At 40.1% G+C, this 20,366-nt stretch overlaps 1 protein-coding gene and 1 pseudogene across 5 annotated transcripts in view; both read right to left on the bottom strand.

Moving 5' to 3' along the window:
* Nucleotides 1–2,281: 2,281 nt before the first annotated feature.
* Nucleotides 2,282–2,848, bottom strand: LOC115870945 (annotated as a pseudogene).
* Nucleotides 2,849–14,936: 12,088 nt separating this feature from the next.
* TMEM18 (transmembrane protein 18) overlaps nt 14,937–20,366 on the bottom strand; it is a 13,865-nt gene continuing 8,435 nt past the window's right edge. Inside the window, exons 4-7 of one of the 5 annotated variants that reach the window (XR_006680456.1) lie at nt 17,144–17,237; nt 16,930–17,049; nt 16,224–16,322; nt 14,937–15,413 (exon numbers count right to left, since the gene is read on the bottom strand). Coding sequence is in view for 4 of the 5 variants with exons in the window: in XM_045294282.1 (XP_045150217.1) it covers nt 16,954–17,049; nt 17,144–17,237 (190 nt within the window). In the remaining variant the exon portion in view is untranslated. Of the gene's footprint in view, nt 16,342–16,707; nt 17,050–17,143; nt 17,238–20,366 lie in introns of those variants that run through there. The other 4 variants (XM_045294282.1, XM_045294280.1, XM_045294281.1 and 1 more) reach the window with 4 other exon arrangements.

The following is a 20,366-nucleotide window of genomic DNA, read 5'->3' as shown; positions in this document are numbered from 1 at the left end:
TGAGGGCAACAAATGTATAGATGTGCTTTACACAATTGATCTATGTATTGTGATGAATTGTATGAGCCCCAATAAATTGATTAAAAAAAAAAGAATGAAAAAAAATCATTTTATTGGGGACTCATACAACTCTTATCACAACCCATATATACATCAATAGTGTCAAGCACATTTGTACATTCGTTGCCATCATCATTGTCAAAACATTTGCTTTCTACTTAAACCCTTGGTATCAGCTCCTCATTTTTCCCCTCCCTCCCCACTCCGCACTCCCTTATGAACCCTTGATAATTTATAAATTATTATTATTTTGTCATGTCTTACACTGTCTGATGTCTCCTTTCACCCACTTCCCTGTTGTCTGTCCCCCAGGAGGAGGTTATATGTAGATCCTTATAATTGGTTCCCCCTTTCTACCCCACCTTCCCTCCACTCTCCGGTATCGCCACTTTCACCCCTGGTCCTGAAGGGATCATCCGTCCTGGATTCTCTGCATTTCTGGTTCCTATCTGTCCCAGTGTACGTACTCTGGCCTAGCCAGATTTGTAAGGTAAAATTGGGATCATGATAGTGGGGGTGAGGAGGAAACATTTAAGAACTAGAGGAAGGTTGTATGTTTCATTGTTGATACATCACACCCTGACTGGCTCCTCTCCTCCCTGAGACCCTTCTGTAAGGGGATGGCCAGTTGCCTACAGATGGGCTTTGGGTCTCCAATCTGCACTCCCTGTCATTCACAATGATATGACTTTTTTTTCTTTGATTCCTGATACCTGATCCCTTCAACACCTCATGGTCACACAGGCTGGTGTGCTTCTTCCATGTGGGCTTTGTTGCTTCTGAGCTAGATGGCTGCTTGTTTACTTTCAAGCCTTTTAGACCCCAGATGAATGTCTTTTGATAGCCAGACACCACCGGCTTTCTTTAGCACATTTGCTTATGTACCTGCTTTGTCTTCAGCGATTGTGTCAGGAAGGTGTGAATGGTCCTGGGGTACATGGGAGAGAAAGAGGTGGGGGAGAGGAGATTGTGTTGACCAACCTAGGGACAAGGGAACAAGTGATTCAAAATCAGTGGCAAGGAGGGTATGAGAGGCCTGCTACGGTTTCAGCAAGGGCAATGTAACTGAGAGAAATTACTGAAATCCAAATGAAGGCTGAGCATGATAGTGGGACAAGAGGAAAGTATAAGGAAATAGAGGAAAGAGATAGGAGGCAAAGGGCATTTCTAGAGGTCTAAATACAGGCATTTATGTCACTATATTTATATAATAGTACATATGAAAATATACTTATATATGATGATGGGGAAATAGATCTACGTCCATATATGTATAGGTTTAGTATTAAGGCAACAGATGGACATTGGGCCTCCACTCAAGGACTCCCTCAATGCAGAGCTGGTTCTTGAAACAAGCTGACGCAGTCATACCTCACAGATGGGAGTGAGGTGGCTCACAGGCATTCACTGAATTTATACCCTCTGCAGATTCCAGTATTTGCAACCATAAAATTATCAGAGTTCCAGTGTACCTGAATTGTTTGATTTGAACACAGAATCCATTAATTCTTGCAGTAATTTATCCATTGTGAGGTCTGAGAGCTATGAACACACCAGATATTCTTCTGCACTGAGGGAAAATCAGTAAACCAAGCAACTGAGCTAGCAAATGAACAATCTCTTCCTCAAAAACCAAACCTACTTCCAGTGCATCTATTCTGACTCATGGTAACCTTATAAGACTGGTTAGAACTGTTCCTTAGGCTTAGAACTTCCCTGCTGTAAATATTTGCAGGAAAAGACAAGCTCCTCTTACTTAGGATGAACAGTTCGCTGGCTTGAATCCGGACCTTGCGGTGAGCAACCCAATCTCATCCCACAGCACCACCACATCTCTATATCTCTGAACCAAGATCTCCACGTTAAAGAGCTTTTAAAATGTCACTTTGAGAAGCCAGGTGGTGGTATTTTCAATATTATTTTATGAACATGAACTCTGCATTATGAATAAAGAGGGCCATATCTAAAGAGTGTGGCCTTTCACTTACCTTTTGGAAAAGAAATACATTTGAATTTCTATTATTCTATATTAACATTATTAACTTGTATTAAATTGTTATTTACTTAAAAAAATATTGTACTGCAAACAGAGAATGCTAGTTCCTCCTTTAACGTCTGCAGCGAGGAGAAAATTTAGAGGAAGAAAAAGAGAAGAAAAACAGTCCCTGGGGAGGCCCAAAGCAAGCAAGGAAGCCTTAATTCCAACCGGAAATCCTCCCTGTCATCCCTCTGTGCCTGTCCAGGCCTGTGTGTTCCGTGGGTCCTGCGCGCCCCCTGCTGCCCAGTGTCTTCCCTGCAGGGGAGGTTTGCGTCTGGGCTCACCCTGACTTCCCCTCACTGTGCTCCTTACACAGTAATACACGGCCGGCCGTGTCCTCAGCAGTCATGGAGCTCAGCGGCAGGGAGAACGGATTCTTCGATGTGTCTCTGGTGATGGAGAGGCGGCTCAGGAAGGACGGGTTATAAAACGTATCATCATCAGACCATATGCGTCCCATCCACTGCAGCCCCTTTCCCGAGGGCTGGCGGATCCAGTTCCAGGTGTAACCACTGCTTGTGATGGAGACACCAGAGACAGTGCAGGTGAGGGGCAGCTTCTGGGAGGGCTTCACCAATGCTGGGCCTGACTCCTGAAGCTGCCCCTGGCACAGGACGCCTGTAAATGAAGATACTTTTTCTTTTTTAGTCACTTGCTGTTATAATCATCTCCATCGATTCCACACTGAAATCTGAGCGCCTCACCTTGGGGAACTGTCACCAGGCACAGGAGAACACACAGTAATAGCATCTTTAGACCACACCTGTGCTTTCCCAAGGGACCCACAGCCCTGTCAGAAGGGAACGGATTACCTTCAATGCTCAAGGGTGGAAGTTTAACCTAGTGCCGGGTGATTGATTTGCATGCCAGGGAGCCCTGTCCTTATACACAGAGAATGGTAGTGAGCAGACTCCCCTTTGCTTCTGACCCAATTGAAGGGTACCTTTTCCTTTGAACTCATATGCATGTTAGTCTATAATGAAAAGTCACCTGGCCTAAGAGGTGTGTGGGAAAGGTCAAAGGAAAACCCAGGATTTCTGAGCTCAGTGTTGTCTCCTTCCAGCCCCTCATTGCCCCTGCCCTCCCTTGGGCTCTTGTAGGTCCTGTGCCCCAGAGAGTGGACAGGATATCGTTTGCCGAAAGCATCAGGTGGACACCAGAGTATCTTCATCACCCCACACTCTGCCAACACCATTTCTTCTTTACGCACGGACAGTTTCTCATCAACCTCCCCAAAGTCTTCGGGGGTTTTCTTTGGGCCACTGTCATCACCAGCTCCAGCACTCCTACCAACAACACAGACACCGTGCCCCAGGTCTTGATAGCTGAGGTCAACCTTGATACAAATAAAGAGATTCGAGTGTCCCCAGGGCCTCCGGGGGGGAGGGGTTTCCAACTTGAGAATTTGGGCGGTATAAAAGAAAAGTTTCAACCCTGTGACTTCAAAGATGTGGGTTTTATTTTAACTCTGGGTTAAAATAAGGTCCATCCAGGCAACCAGTCCTGAAAATTTAGTGGATCCCCATAGACTCTGTTTTCAATGTCCCTTACCCAGGGACTCTGATGCACCTAAAATGTGAACATTTCCAGTCAAATTCAGCCTCTTCATTTGTACCCTGGGCACAGACCTCCGATAACTGCTCAGAGATCTACGATTGACTCATTTTGTAAAATTGTTTATATAATTGAAAGCAGTAGAACTCTGTAAACATGCAGTTAAAAGACTCAATTTCCACTCAGAGTCCTTCCTCATTTCTCTCCCTCATTAATGAAGATGATGTTCCCCCAGGTTCGGGTGAACCACACTCATTTTCTAATCAGTTATAATATCTTTAAATTTCTACATAGATATGTATTTCAACAGTCAAGGACAAGGTTGTGGTCACCTGGAATTATCTGGCCTAGGTTTGCAGAGGGGAATCAGCCAGTGCTTTGCAACAAAGAATCATGGACTTCACCAAAATCCAAGGATTCAAGCACAGGACACTGACATTGATCACTTAGAGATCGTTGAGCTAGTTTCGTTCTCAAATGCAGACTGATACAGCATCACTTACTCGTCATCGTTTCAGCCAACTCCACACTCATAGCCTCTGTTGCTGCTTGTTAGCTGAGCAGTTTAAGTTCCACGCTGTGATGTAGCTGCACACGAGTCCAAGTCCCCTTCCTGACTGAATGTGACGCCATGGTCATCTCAGAGAATTCCATGACCGTGGTTGGTCCGGGACTTCCTCAGTGTCATCTGATGACATTCTTCCTCTGCTCATAACTTCCCATCAGGTCTACTAAACTTATCCTGAATGAGCTCATGAGTACTTCCTGAGCTATGAAGGACCAACATGTTGGACTCTAAACTCCGATGAACTGGAGCACACTACTCCAGGAGCCCTCTGAAACCCATCACCTCTTCTGTCCTGACTCCCAGTCAGTGGCTGAGGATGGCAGCCGGAATTAGACAAGTTAGTTTTTAGACCCATGTAACAGCTGTGATGAGCAAATGTGGCTTGAGGATACCATTACGCTATTGCTGGTCTATCCTTGACTGAGTAAATTTTAGGGAAATCTTAACCATCCTGTATCCTCTCCTCCCAATAGCAGTTACTGGGGACAGGTTTGCATCAGGGCTGACAGGTCCTTCAGCGCTGCCTTGTTCCCTCTGCACGATGTGCCCCCAGGTGTGGCTTTCTGCTCTTTGGACATAGAAGGACGTTTCCTCATATTACCATGAAATGTTTCAAATTCCATGATTGATACAAGCCCACACTTCCAGGGAAGTCCTCAAGGGAAATGGTAAGCTAGAGAGGAAGCCCCAGACACTGACAGGAAGCCAGTTTTTAACTCCTCTCTGCTCTGTCTGCTGGAACTGAGCCCTGGGGCTGAGGGTCCTGAGCACTCACTGAGGTCCAGTCTCTCCCTGTCGGGGGTTTGCATACAGATGCTTAATGATTCCCTTTACCGTTGTCTCTGTTACTGTGATCCAAGGCTGTGTCCTTAACTTTGAGTCTGACCATTTGAATATGGGGAAGGTTCTTGTCATTGTCTCTGGGGACTGCAACTCAGCCATGCATCGAGTGTATGAAGGATTTAGTACCAACGTTAGTACCAGTAACTGAGAGGCACTGCAGGCCCTTCCCTAGCACTGGCTGACCCAATTCATGTCATAACTGCTGGTGGTGAATGCAGGGACAGGTCAGAGAGAGGCCCTCGTCTGCCTCAAGGTCCCCCCAGGCTCTACCAGCTGCACTTTGCCCTGAAATTTGCAAACACGAAGAGATCCTGCCCATGAAACCATCACACATATCCATTGTTTATCTCTCTTGTTCATCATATTCTTTTCATTTTAAAATGGAAACTAGGGAATCTCAGGCTGCAAACTCCATTGGGATTTGTGTGTAATCATAGCTGTTTAGTGAATGGAGAGACCTGGGTAGCCCATGGCTCTGACCTCTCTCCTACAGTTGAAGGGTTGGCCTAGGCTGGTTTTCATCAGCAGAGTAATGCGCCCTCTTGTGTATCCTTCTATTAGAAAGATCACTGATGGGGCAGATATAGCTGTCCTGAGGGAAGTAGTGGGCAATTATAATATCTGGAAATATGTATGATTTCCTATTATACAAGGTTACTGTGAAACCTCATAGAGACTAAGAGGGACATGGGAAACCAGAAGGATTTTACCAGAATATAATGCCTGTCATCCATAAGATATAAATGCCTAATTGTACAAGAAATGACACCAAACAGGATGTTATGGTCACACGTGGTAAACCACTGCAACTGGGGGAAAAGATGTGCGTGTGGGGGGTGGGGGAGCATGAGGGAAAAAAAGGAAAAGAAGTTTTATCCTGGAAGAGGGTCAGAAATTTCTCCTGTGCCCATAATGCCCCTGAGGGAGAGACAGGGATACTTTTAAGGTCACAACCCAGACCTAGGTTAACAGTGCCCCCTTAAAAATGATGCCAAGTCAGAAGATTGATTACCACTCCCTTTAGCAAAGCCTCATCACAAAACGAAGTCATCCAATATAATAACCCTGGAATGCACCCGAGAGTGCTGGAAGGGCAAGTGGGGTTTTTGTTTTTTGTATGTTTGTTTCTGGAGAGTGCAAAACCAAGCAAAAGAAGCAAAGAAAGAACTTCAATACTGATACCCACGGATTGAACCTCTAATAACACTTCCTCCTCTGATCTTGGCTTTAGCATTTGAAATCCTGGGATCATACTCGGAAGCCCATGGCTTTGGGTTAGCAGTCATCTGCGCCTCCCATTCCAGGATATTCCAGCTTTAAGCCCAATGGAATATTTCAGTTCCTTTAATAACATCCAAGTAGGAGATATTATTAAATTGAGCTAACCCTAGGTTGCTGCTGAATTTCCTGCTAAATGCTAAAATGTCCCCATCCAAGGTGGAGCCTCCACTAAAGAAGCACTATTTTCATTTTATTTTTTTAAGATATAAATGTCATATTTATATGATAAACATTAGTCATGTAACAACATTGCCTGGGGCATGATATGGAGTGAGCACATCATCGGAGAACAGGTGTCAGACTCTGTGTCGGTGTTTATGCTGATAGTGGTCTCGTGCAATATTGGCCCTTTTGAGATGGACTGTTGTAACTCAGCATAACGTTTCCTAGGTCTGTCTGTGTAGTGATGAGCTTTGTCGGTGTTCCAGTACTTTCTAGACATATATAGTATCCCATAATGTGTATGCACCAAAGTTTTTTATCCAATCTTCTACTCATTGACTTTTGGTTATTGCCAATTTCTTCATATTTTGAAGGGTACTTTGATGAACATGGAAATTCATGTATCTATCTTTAATTTGTGATCTTAGTATACCTGCTAAAAGCATTGCTGGAGTGCATGTAGTTTATTACCCCATTTGTTTGCGGTATCACCAAATCACTTTGCAGAGTAGTTGGACAGAACTACCAGCAGCAGTGTCTGAGGGTTCCAATCTCTCTGCTTCTTCTCCAGTGTATTTATTTCTGTTTTTCTTTCTTTCTTTTAATGGGCTACCATTTTCAGTGTAAGGTGATATATCTACTTTTTTTGTATCTGCATTTTCTGTATGGCTAATGATCATGAACATGTTTTCATGTGTCTCTATGACATTTGAATGCCTATTTTTGTTAACTGTCTATGTATAATTTTTATTGCCTTTATAGTTGTTATTTGGGTTTTTCTTATTGAAGTCTTGCATCATTTTATATATTTTAGGGGTTTGTAATTGTCCCTTATGTCATTGCTCATGATTGTTTTCCAGTCCAGGAAATAATTGTTAATTCTTTTTTTTAAATCGATTTATTAGGGGCTCATATAACTCTTATCACAATCCATACATACATCAATTGTGTAAAGCACATTTGTACATTCCTTGCCCTTATCATTCTCTTATTGAATTATTTTGATGTACATATGGGTCTTATTACACACAGGATTAGTCAGTTATTTTGCTTCTCTTGTGTGCACTTCCTCTGCTGTTTGAAACATTGTTACGTCCTGCATTTGGGCCCTTAAGTATGTAACTGTTTTCCTGTTGGTGATATTTATGGGTCTGTATGTGGAGTTAGGTCTTTGATCCATCTTGAGTTCAGTTTTGTACATGGGAAGTCATATGGGTCCTGTGTAATTCTTCGGCAGATTGAGGTCCAATTTTGCCATCGCCATTTGCTGAAGAGAATGGTTTCTTCCCATTCAATTGTTCGGCACTTTCTTGAATATCAGTTGCCTACAGGTGGCTGAGTTTATTTGTGAGTTGTCTACGTTTCCTCCCCCTCCCCCCACTGGTCAGTGCACCTATGATTACCAGTCCTTATGCCGTGGCTGTGCAGTAGGTTTGAGAGTGGGTAGTGTGAGGTCCTTACTTTGTTCTTTTTGAGCTTGCTTGCTGATCCTGGGTCTCTTCTCCCTTCATAGGAAGTCAGCAATTCGTGTTAACATTTGATGATGGATGAAGTTATTATTGGATCTGTATTGAGTGGTATTTAAAAATTGCTTTGGGTAATATTGATATTACATAATGAGCCTTCCTATCACGAGCGTGGGATAGTCTTCCATTTGTGTAGGTCTCTTTTGGTTTCTTGTTGTTAGGGGCCATCGAGTGGGGTTCTGCCTCAGTCCAACAGTGTGAAGTGCTGCTCAGTCCCGCACCAGTCTCATGGAGGCAGGGTCAAGGTGCTGCTCTGGAGAAGACAAAGCACAGCTCTGGTGACAAAGAAACCCATGGGATGTAAAAAATCCCAAGTGACCTTCACCTTCTACCCCTGCTTCCACTTCCGTAACCCACTTGCTATCTGTTGGCCAGCCAACCCCTGACAGCCTGGTGTGGCTGCTCATTTCTGCTTCTGTATGTTCCTGCTTGCTGGCTCACTGTCCAACCACAGACAACACCGTGAATCTGCTCCCCTTTCCCATATCATGCAATTCCATAGTTCAGTCGTCTCAAGAGTTGTACAGTCATTGCCTCAATCCATTTTAGAACACTTTCTTCTTCCTCATACTCATTATCAATGCAATTTTTTTTCATTGTGGCAAAAATATACACAACAAAATGTCCTCCAATTCAACACCTTCTGCATTTATAATTCAATGACATCGAATATACTCTGTAGTGCAATCATTATCAATATCCCTTGCCAAATTATTCCACCACTATTAATATAAACTTAATGCCCTTCACCCATGGTAACCACTGCTCAAATTTGATTGCTTTCTTTTTTAAAAGTAGTTTTCTTGATATAAAATTCACATATCTGCCACTTTCATCATCAAATCACTTTTAAAAAGAGTTATATTTACGTCATCACAAATCAGTCCTAGTGCTCCCTGCCCCCTCCCTCATTTATTTTTTACTCATCAATAACCGCACACTCCCCATCCCTGTCCTTGATAAACCATTTCATCACTTATTGTCTCTAGGTGCCCACTTCTTCCCGAAAATAATAACTATATAAAGATAAAAATTAAATGTAAGAAATAAAAGTCTACCAACAATATTTTAAAAAACAGAGAAGAAATTACTCTCGTGGAAAAATTGAAAAGTATTTAACCCTAGAGAAAATTCAGGTTGGGTCAAGAGGGAGGTAAAGTGACCTCGTATCATATTTTCCCATAATTCAATCCACTATAATCAAGTTTACAATAGTCTATGTGTGATACTAAAGCTGAAAGAATTTCTTCAGTGAGAAGAAATTAAATTAAGGAAAATTTAACATTATTATTTTAATTGTCTTTAAAGAACTGATATTTAAAACAATAACAAATTTGTATACTTAGCTATTATATTCGAGTGATTTTGTTTAAAAAGGGACTGAAGATAGGGAAGGAAGAATTAGAAATATGTTATTAAAATATCCTTATGCTCAATGGAAGGAATGTATTATTGTCTAAATGTAAAATAAGATTACTAAAAATTCATGTTATAAAACATTAGGATACCTATATAAAATTTCATGCAAGAAGTAGATGCAAAAAGTTCATGCAAGAATTAATAATTCAATTAATGTAAATTAATTAATTAATGTAAATTAATTCAGGGCAAGAAGTAGAAGAAAAAATGAAATCTAATAAACAGAAAACTACTAGTAAAAATATAACTACTAGTTATATTTAAAATATAATTAAAATATAACTACTAGTAATGTATTCAGTTTTAATACAAACTGTTCAATATGGTATTAAGTCTGAGTACTAATTTGAGTACTCATTTCGTTTGAAGCAAATACCTACGACTCCCGCGTGGGAACAGTGTTTGACTCTCGTAAGGGAGGGGCACACCTGGGTAAAGTTCAATCCGGTGTGAGGGGAGAGAGAGTAAATTTGGCACACAGTTTAAGATTTTTTTTTCTTAAGAAATTCTCTCAGTCACAGAGCTGATGAGAATCCTCACGTTTATCAAGAGGAAAGGGTCACGTCTTGTAGGTAAAAGGTATAAGAACAATCACTCACCTCGAAACCCACTGATGCCATCGAGTCAATTCCAACTCATAGTGACCCAATAAGACGGAGTAGAACTACTCCACAGTGCTTTAGCGATTGCAGATATTTATGGAAGCAGACAGCCTCATCGCTCTCCTGCAAAGTGGCTGGTGGGTTTGAACCAACAACCTTGCCATTAGCAGCTGAACGCTTAAGCCATTGCATCACCATAGCTACTAAGAATGTTTTTAGTCATTGGAAAATTCTCATCTGTATACAGAAAACATCACTTCCTCCTTCTGAAACTGCAGTAGTGATCAATGAAAGCCACAAAGAAAACACAAACAAAAAAGTGTCCTTGGGGACAACTGACAACAAGGGGAACAGAACAATCATAAGATAATACTGGCTGCACATATATCTGAATGTACAAATTAAATAGGACAAATGAAAGAGAAAAACAAGCTATCACTTCCTCACACACAAGCATCAGAAAACCAAAAACTCAAACCAGACACCAAAGATTATAGATGTGTTGGTGAGCATATGATAACGTGTTAAATGTCTTTGCCATTAGGGAATTGCAAAGCATAACAGTGAGATAGCATATTTTTGAAATGAATGTATCAAGCAAACAATAAAGGGCAACCTGATAATGCCTTATGTTGTTTAGTGTTTTGACAGTTGTCTAAAGAACATAAACTCAGAGTTGTTCTCTAAAATCTGGAAAGGAATATGTACCAGCTGTTTTAATTTTGTTTTTGTTTTAATACACTATGGTCTTAAATAGATTGTATTATCAGTTTGATGATTTCCAAAGAATCTGTTGAGGACTGTTATGGTTAGGTTTTGTGTCAACTTGGCGGGGGTAGTGTTCTTAGTGGTTTGGTAGTTGGCACCTAGTAAGTCCTCATCATTTGAATGAACACAATTTAGTCAATTCCATAATGGGGTCTGCTGTGAATAGCTAAGCAGCTGTATGATTAGGGTGGAGTGTAACTCCCTTATTCAGGACACAGCTCGGAAGCAACTGGGAAAAATGAGATTGCGCGCGTGTGTGGCCTACTTCCTTTATAAACAGACTGGGAGGGAAACTTCTTAGATTCTTTCTGGGTTTGAATCCTGCATCTGGGCTCTTCAATCTCTAGTTCTTTGAATTTGACCGAAGGCTTGATATCCCCCACCAATTCTGAGAGTCCACAGGGGCCTGCCATCTGACATGGGATCTGACCGTAGAGTAATATACTTCTTCAATAACAAGTATGACTTGCTAAATTTTATTCACCTGCCTTTGAAACTACCATCAAGTTGTGCTCCAGCCTATTTTAGGTTTATCAGCCCCTGAAGATACGTAAGTCAAGAGAAGCCTAAATGAGACTCTAGGACCTATAATCAGAATGGATGTGCCCACTTCTGCAACTGCATGAGCAAGTCTCTTTACCTATCCATCTCTGGTTTTGTTTTTCTACTGAACTTTTCTTTCCATAGATGTTGAATGTTATCACATTGGATTTATCATTCAGTTTTAGAAATGGCAAGATTTAGAATCAGTTTTACAACAAATAATACCATGACATGCTCCTCCATTTATTTCTATTTCATTTCCCTCAATATTTTAAATTTTATATGGAGTTTTAAATATTTATATCATATAATTTTTTGTGCATTTCATTTTTTGAAACATGTAATCTTGCTTTTTAAAGTTTTTTTTTCCAAAAACCATTTTTGGGAGTGCTAATGCAGATATCAGATCATTCCATAGTTCAATCACATCAAGACATATTGTGCGTTTGCTACCACAATCAGTTTCATAACATTTCCTTTCTTCCTAAACTCTTTGATATCAACTCCCCTTTACTGTCTGTCCCCCACACCCCAACTCCACTGTATCCTTCAGGAACCCTTATTCTACTTGCTGTGTCTATAGGTGCATCAGTCCTGAACCATCAATGACAAAATACATCTGAGTAGAGTATACCCAATATGAAACAGAGAGAGAGAGAGAGAGAGAGAGAGAGAGAGAATGTTGAAAACCACATCAGGCCCAGAATGCATCCGCTGGGGGTTAACTGAAAAAGTTTTAACCATTCAAGTCAGGTTTATCATTTTGATCTCCTAGAGTCATCTCGCCAATGCACTCTGATTAGGAACCAGATGATTGCCATTCCTCTATATGGACAGAGGGAAATCACCCGAGGTTTCTTTCTTCTGTAGATCTCACAAACGTATCTAGCCTTTAAACATGTATCCTCCATTCTTCCTAAAATTTAGAATAATGCTATTCTTTATTTCCTCTGGATCTGGTGACCTTAGAAAGGGACAACGCTATTTCTACTTTTTCCTCTTTCCTCTGTGAACACAACGATGTCCCATCAGGATAATGAGGGTTGTCTTGCTCATTCATCAGATATATTAATGTATTTCCTTAATACTTGGAAACTTGACTTGTATTCATGTTAAAAGCAGCTGATCTCATTTAAAATGAGTAAGGTAAACTTTAATCGTATACCATGAAGTGTGACAATTTTATTTTACCTCTCTTCCCTCAGATATATTATCATTTATTTCCTTAATATGATAAAAGCGGGTGTGGATTATTACTAAAAGCTGTTCTTATCTCATTTAAAAGCTTTAATCACATGAATTGTGATTTTATTTGTATATAGTCTGTATTATTTGTCGGTTACATATTTTCCGGTTACTGATAACTATGTAGCTTTTATTTTAAAAGTGTGCTTTGTGTTTATTGAATTTCTGGGGTCAGGAATGGATGAAATCCAACTGCAGTCACCAAAATGCTGTTCCATCAGACACACACTCGGAAGTGGCCCGCTGAAAGGCTAGTGGAAGCTCCCAGATTTCTGTGACGCAGCGGGAGCCCAGAGATGCAAACCCTCACTGTCTTGCTGGGCAGAGTCCTGGGTGCAGTGTCTGAGAGGAGTGCTGGGAGCTGTCTGCTCAGGAATGATGTCTCTGTCCCTTTCCATAGGTGAATCCTCACTGATGTTGAGAGACAGCTGGAAGGAGTCTGAACCCTGCCATTCCCTGCTTTTGCTCAAGGACCCTCCAGATGCCCATCCAATAAATCCCCCAGTTATACTGCCAATCTCTTCCTGAATCTGTTCTAGATCATGTGTTTCACGAGGTGGAAGCTCTTCTTCGTTTTTCCCTACGATCTGTTTGTTAGCTCAGGCACACAGAGAGGAGCTTCAACACTGAAGGTGCCGACCTAAATTGGGAATAAGAAGGGAATCTATAACTAGGAAAACATAAAATATTGGAAACAGGACTTGATTTTAAAGCCTCAGCCTGGAAGGAATACAAAAACACATATAATCTGACTTTCTTAAGACACATAAGCATCATCTATAACCAATAAGCACATTGCTAAAAAACAGACAGACAAGACTTATCACCAGAAAAATCATACATATGGGTGAAACATGGGATAAGATCCTCAGCATTACTTGTCATTAGAGTGTGAGGTTAAACAATGAGATGCCATCACATACTGTTTGAAATGAACAACACACACACACACACACACACACACACACACACACACACACAAAACCCAACCCAATAAAACAGTTAATTGAGAAGTAGATGCAACAAAGACAGACTATGTCTAATATTACTCACTGCATTTATAGTTGTCAGAAGGCCACAAACAGTGTTGTACTTCAGAATATGGTCAAGAATATACGTTAGCTATATTTATTATTTTTCATCTACAATGATCCTAAATAAATTTAAATACCATTCTGATGATTTCTGAAAATTTGTTACCAAATTGATTGATAATGGATTGAACTGTAACTAAAATTTAAAAGTTGAAACATTTACAAATATTTCCACCCTAATATCTAGAAAAACAATATGCTGGTAACCTTTGGATTCAGTGATCTCAGTATAATACTGTGTCCACTATTTACTTAGTTTTTCATTTGCGAATGCAATAATGTCTCATCAGGATCATAAGGGTCTTAGGTGTATTTCCTCTGATGCAAGTTCATTTGCTCTTCCTTGTTACATGGGAATTTTAATTGGATTCAACAAGGGAATCACTGACGATTTACCATTATTTATACCAAACCCCCAACCCCCACCCTTGAGTCCATTCTGTCATCACAGTCCTGCAGGGTAGAGGACAACGGCCCTGCCCAACCTGCAACCCACTGTGTCACTATGGCTCTTACTTCATTATAGCCTTTATTATTTATTTCTTACACTTGTCCTCAGTTGTGTGGTATCCCTATAGGTTTTATAATAATTAGAAATGGCAGATTTATTGAATAATAAATCATTTTAACACTTCTAAGTAAAGTTAAAATAATATGCTGTAAGATAGTATATTGTTAATTCAGGCAATTCCATTTACTTCCAAAATTACACTCAAGTTTTCTGCCCCGCACTCCATCAGGTGCTGTGGAGTCAGTGCTTACTCATAGCGACTCTGCATAAAACAGAACAGTAACAATTCCCAGCTCCTGCACCATCCTCACGCTTCTCCCATGTGTGAGGCCTTTATAGCAGCCACTGACTATTCACCTGACTGGGGGGGCTCCTCTGGTTGCTGACACTCAGTGCAACGGGACATTCTTCCCTGGGGATTTGTCTCCCTGACGACATGTTCAAACTGGTGAGAAGTGTGGTCATCTCCACGTCTAACCAGCTATTATTCCTCAATCAACTGATCATCAGGACCCCTCCATGAGGTCATACTGATGATGAGGTCATAATGACCCGACCATGGAATGTGTGAATTAATCTAGGAATACTGGAAGTCATAAAAAATGAAAGGGAACATATATAGATCGACAACTAAGTCACTTAATGGTTGGAAATGGACTGGTATTGACCACTTTTAATCAGAAAAACATATGATTTACTGTGCCAAGAATAACACAATCAAGAAGAATGGCATGGCATTTATTATCAAAAAGAACATTGCAAAGTCAATGACGAAGTACAGTGTTGTAAGTGCCAGGATTATATCTATCCTCCTTCAAGGAAATCAAATGAACACATCATTCAAATTTAAGAACCAATCACAAAAGCAAGTGATGAAGAAATTGAGCAATTTTACCAATGTTTTCAGTCTGATACTGATCATACAAGCAATCAAGATGCATTGATAATAGAAAAAAAGCTGGCGATCACATGATAGAATTTTGCAAGACTGATGACTTATTCATCACAGCGACCTTTTTCAGTAACACAAAGGGCAGCTATGCACATGGACTTCTCCAGATGATGGTGTCTGTAGAAATCAAACTGACGACATCAGTGGGAACGGAAACTGGAGAAGCTCAGTGTCAGCAGCTAAAACCCTGCCGGGGGCTGACGATAGAACAGACCGCCAATTCCTCAGGTGTAACTTCAGGTGAAAGCTGAAGAAAAGTAAAAGTTCAAGGGAGCCAAATACAACCTTGAGTCCATCCCACCTGAATTTAGAGAACACCGCCTAAAAAAATGTACTCCCTTTTACAGCAATGACAGAAGCTGTTGGAGGACACCCTACTATTATGAAACAAAAGCAAAAACTAAAAGTAATAAACAGTAAGTTTTTTCTTATGGAACATTAAAAACAATTGGAGTTGTCAGTCTTTAGTTATAGCTCCAGATTTGGACAAAAAGCTATTTTATATGTAAGCTATTTTATAAAATAGATATTAAAGGTAATATTATGTCTCTTCTATTGAGCATATTTTATAAGCTATTTTATAAAATAGATATTAAAAGTAATATTATGTCTCTTCTATTGAGCAGGGAAGTTAACAGGAAGGAATGCAATCCATCTTCATATTGCTCATAAAATCTGTTGATTAAGGTAGCTAAAATATTCATTAAATATTTCTGTATTGTTTTATATCCTAAAAAATAAGATCGAAGAGCTAATTCTGCATAATCTTCCCTGTGAAATGCTGAATTATGCCTTCATTATATCTGTATATATATATATACATATATATGCATATTTATTTATTGTTGCCAAGAAAATACACAACAAAACATTCCTGCAGTACGTACTGCACGTACCTTTCAGTGACATTACTTATTGAGTTGAACATTTTATCATTTAAAAGCAAAGCAGCCTCCATCTTTATTTATTTCAAAGAGCCAAGTCTGTGTAGACACTGGCAGAGACAGCCTCACAGGAGGAAGCCTGGTGGGTCAGGGTTAAGGGCGTGGCTACTTACTGAAGGGGGGACAGTTTGAATCCACCAGCTGCTCCAGGGAACACAGACCTGGTGACCTGGACCTGGGAGATGTGCAGTGCAGGTACCCCGTCCTATCACCTCAAAAACAAACACAGAACTTCACAGGAATTGGTTGATTACATTGAGAAGTAACGTTTAGTTTTGTTTTTAAAATCTGTTTAAAAAAACAGCCTGGACACTGCTGTCATTTGGGTTGGGTACTTCTTTTTCATTTTTTGTCCAATGGTCACATTTTCACTTTATTATTATTTTTCTTTTTTTAGAAAATCTTTTAATTGGTAGTCCTTACAGATATCATGTAACATTCCACAGATCAATCACATCAAGTAGCATGGCACTATTGCTAGGGGTGGGTACTTCTTTGCCAGTTCTATCCTTTGTCTTATGTCAGTCAAAAAGGGATACAATCATCCTCTGTGAACAAGCACTGAAAATACTAGGAAGCAGGGAAAGGTGCCACAAGTAGTTTAAGTCATTAACTATTTATTATTAAACATGCTATACATATTAAGACTTTTAAATAATAAGTAAATATTGCTTTAAAAACACAGAGAAATGTGTATTTTATTATAAGTATTATAAAAGAATCTATCATTTAAAAAAATCATCACAGTTGCTAAGAAGGACTTCTGTAGCAGGCGTTTTCTAATATTGGCAATGACAATGGGGAGGGAAAGGGATCTACCATGAGAGATCCAAAGTCACTGCTTTATTCTTCCTTTCTTCTCCTTCTCTTTTCCTTTCTTTTCTCTTGTAAATTCTTCAGTTCAGCCATTACATTTAAAGTCTTTTTTACCCACATAATCTACAAACAAATGTTTTGAGGCACGGTTAGCACCGAAAAGACATTAAAATTACATACAAAGAAAACTGAAAGTAAAAGGCTGTAATATACATACCACGATGACCATGGCATTGAATAACAGTGGTGTTGAAAATACTATAGAAATGAACATCCCTCTTGAATCAAAATACTGGTATTTTGAAAACAACCTGTTTTAGGAGGAAAAAAGAAAAAAATTACTTAGCAGAACCAATGGTTGTAGTGATATTTCTCTATTTAACTTAAGGCTTTTGAAAACCTTATGCTAATTACATGGCTTGCTCTGAGTCAGCATTCTAATCCAATGGGTTTGAGTTTGAGTTTGAAGCCTACTCCTGTCACTCAACCTACCTTTCAGATCTCTTATAATTTCTTATCCAAAATGTTAAATTCATTTAGAAAAAATGACACTAGAAGATATGATTATGTAAGCCTGTTCCACAGAGATGATGATGCTAGACTAGTAATTAACTGTTTGTCCAAGTAAACTAGAAAAACAAATCCAGGGAGACTCATATGTGAGTAAGAGAGACCTTTATATCAAAGAGCAATTGTACATTCAGAAAACATCCGAGCCCAGTCCACAAGTCCAATATTAGCCCATATGTCCAATACCAATTTATAATTTCCTCTTCAGACACATGCAACACATGCAAGGAGGTTGAATGTAGGCAGCTCACAGGCCGGGAAGTGGAAAGTCTTGTGGATGCGGTGGCCTTGGAAGCATCTCAGCACCGGTGTGGGTCTCCATGTGGCTCCTCCAGCCCCAAGGCTCTGGTTCGATCAGGGGTCTCCATTTGGTGTTTCAGCAGGAAGACGAGCAGTGTCTGTCTGTATCTGGCTTCCAGTGAGCTGTTTATCTCTGTGGTGCTTCCAAATGAGGTCATTAACTGCGACCTGATTGACAGGCTAAACTCCACCCATTCACTCTTAATAGTCTCAAGTTGGCACCAGATTATGTAACTACCACATTAACCTATTAATATTTTACTAGAGGCAAAATAAGCACTCACATAGAATAAGCTCTGTGGGTTAACAGAGTATGTGACATTAACTGTAACATTATTGTCCTGAGATTCATAAGCTTGCATACTTCTAATTTTAATATAAAAAATCAAATCAAAATCATGCCATGGATTCAATGCCAACTCACAGTGACCGTACAGGACAGGTAGAACTTCCCCTGTGAGTTTCCAGGACTGTAACTGTTTGTGAGACAAGAAAGGAAAGCCCCATCTCTCTCCCGAGGAGCAGTGGGTGGTTTTGAACTGTGGACCTTTTGCATCATGGTCCAACTTGTAACCACTACGCCACCCGGGCTCCTTTACCAATTTCAATATTCTTTTAATTTCGAGCTCTTTTAAGACAAGTACTATGCCAAGTGCTTTCCTTTTTGTACTCTCATTTTATTAGTGATTATTATGAGTGAGACTCAGAAATACTAAATGATATCAGCCTGCCCAAAGGAATATAACAAGTAGATGGCAGAGCCACGTTGGTATTTCTGTATTCGGTATTGTATTATTCTCTGAGCGGCCAGCATGGCTCTTGTGCGAAACAACAGTTTAGATTATGTATAACAATTTTATAACTCAGTAACAGGTAATTATTGAGTACCGTGTATAACTGAGTATAAGCCGACCCGAGTATCAGCCAAGGCACCTAATTATACCACAAAAACTGCATTAAAAATATGCTGAAAGACTCGGCTTATATACCAGTATGTACGGTAGTCATCTACCATGTAACATCTCAAGCATTGGATATCTAGCAAAGTTCCTGCTTACAACTTGTATCTAGTTATGAGTGCAAGAGTGCAGTAACCTAATGAAGAGCTAATAACGTGAAATACATAGTTGGACTCCACTACACAGAAATAGGCATGCTTATTCCTACACAGAAAAATAAAGGGCAAAGTATGATGAGCGTGGGACACTTTATTAAAAAGGATTCACTAGGGAAGGCTTACTCAGAGAAGTAAGCCATGGAGACATCAAAAGACAGCAGTGTGGGTAGTGTGTCAGGGACAAAGTGAACAAAAGGGGTGGCAGGACAAGGTGAGAGGGAGTAAAAGGAGCCAGGTGCCATGGTGAATGAGCTGGAAACCCACCAGAGGGGTCTACAACAAGAATGTGCTATGATTTGCACCCCCTACCTAGTTTACTATCAGTGATAGATTGCAGAACAAAGTGGAAGGAGGGAGACTATTTGGGAGGCTGTGCCTATAATTGGTGTGTAGGAAAACTGTAAGTTAGGCTGGTGGTGATGAAGGTTGTAAAAGAAAAGGATTGGGCTCCTGATATTTTTCAAGATAGAAGCAGAGGCAACAGAAATTTTTGTGTGATATGTATGATAGTTAGGATTTATGTCAACTTGCTATACCTATAAGATATGGGGGAGTCCAACCTCTCAATCAGGACACAGCATAATGACAGTTACTTAGGGGTGTGGCCTTTTCATAAGAGCTGAAGAGAACTGGTCTCTTGCTTGCTCACTTCTGCTTAATTGGATCGTCCATCTGACTCTGCTGGTCCTGGAAGCTGTTGATGTCCTGCCATATTCCCACTGACCTTGATACTCACCACTGTGAGCCCACAAGTCTGCGATCTCCCAACTCACTTCACCTTTCCCACCTAGGGCCTGGAATTGGACAGAGCTGGGCTGCTTCCTTGATAAAAAGTTCTTGCTTAGACATGAGTGTCACAGGTTTTGCTACTCTAGAAAACCCAGCGGAATACAATATGTAAATTATTGGGCCTAAGAAACTATTAGGAAATGTCATTGTTATAAAGAGGGAGCAAAAACATTTTGGAGCACTGCTCTGGAGTACAGGGGTCATTTTGAGAAATGTTATTTTTAATATGTTTACTAGCAAATGAAGTAGAAACTCTAAACACATAATATACTTGACCTTCGAACAAGGTGGAGGGGTTATAGGTGCTGACTATCTGCAACGGAAAAGCCACATATAACTTTTGACTCTCCCCCAAATTAACTACTAACAGCCTACTGCTGAAGCATAAACAATGGGCTAACAACTGTTTTTCAAGCTATTATATATGCATTATAGTCTACATCAACATAAAAGCTGCATTTTGAATATAAGACAAAAAGGTTCTTTGCAAAAGGTGTATGTCTTTGCACCTGCTGGTATAGCTACAGTGTGATGGTTTCAAATTTTCCTATTCTTTTTTTTAAAATCAATTTATTGGGGCTCATACAACTCATCACAATACATAGATCAATTGTGTAAAGCACATCTATACATTTGTTGCCCTCATCATTCCCAAAATTCGCTA

The sequence above is a fragment of the Echinops telfairi genome, unplaced genomic scaffold (genome assembly GCF_000313985.2).
Source record: "Echinops telfairi isolate 266 unplaced genomic scaffold, ASM31398v2 ScPeMD7_3509;HRSCAF=4178, whole genome shotgun sequence".
NCBI lineage: Eukaryota > Metazoa > Chordata > Mammalia > Afrosoricida > Tenrecidae > Echinops > Echinops telfairi.
This window is presented reverse-complemented; position numbering and strand designations above follow the sequence as displayed.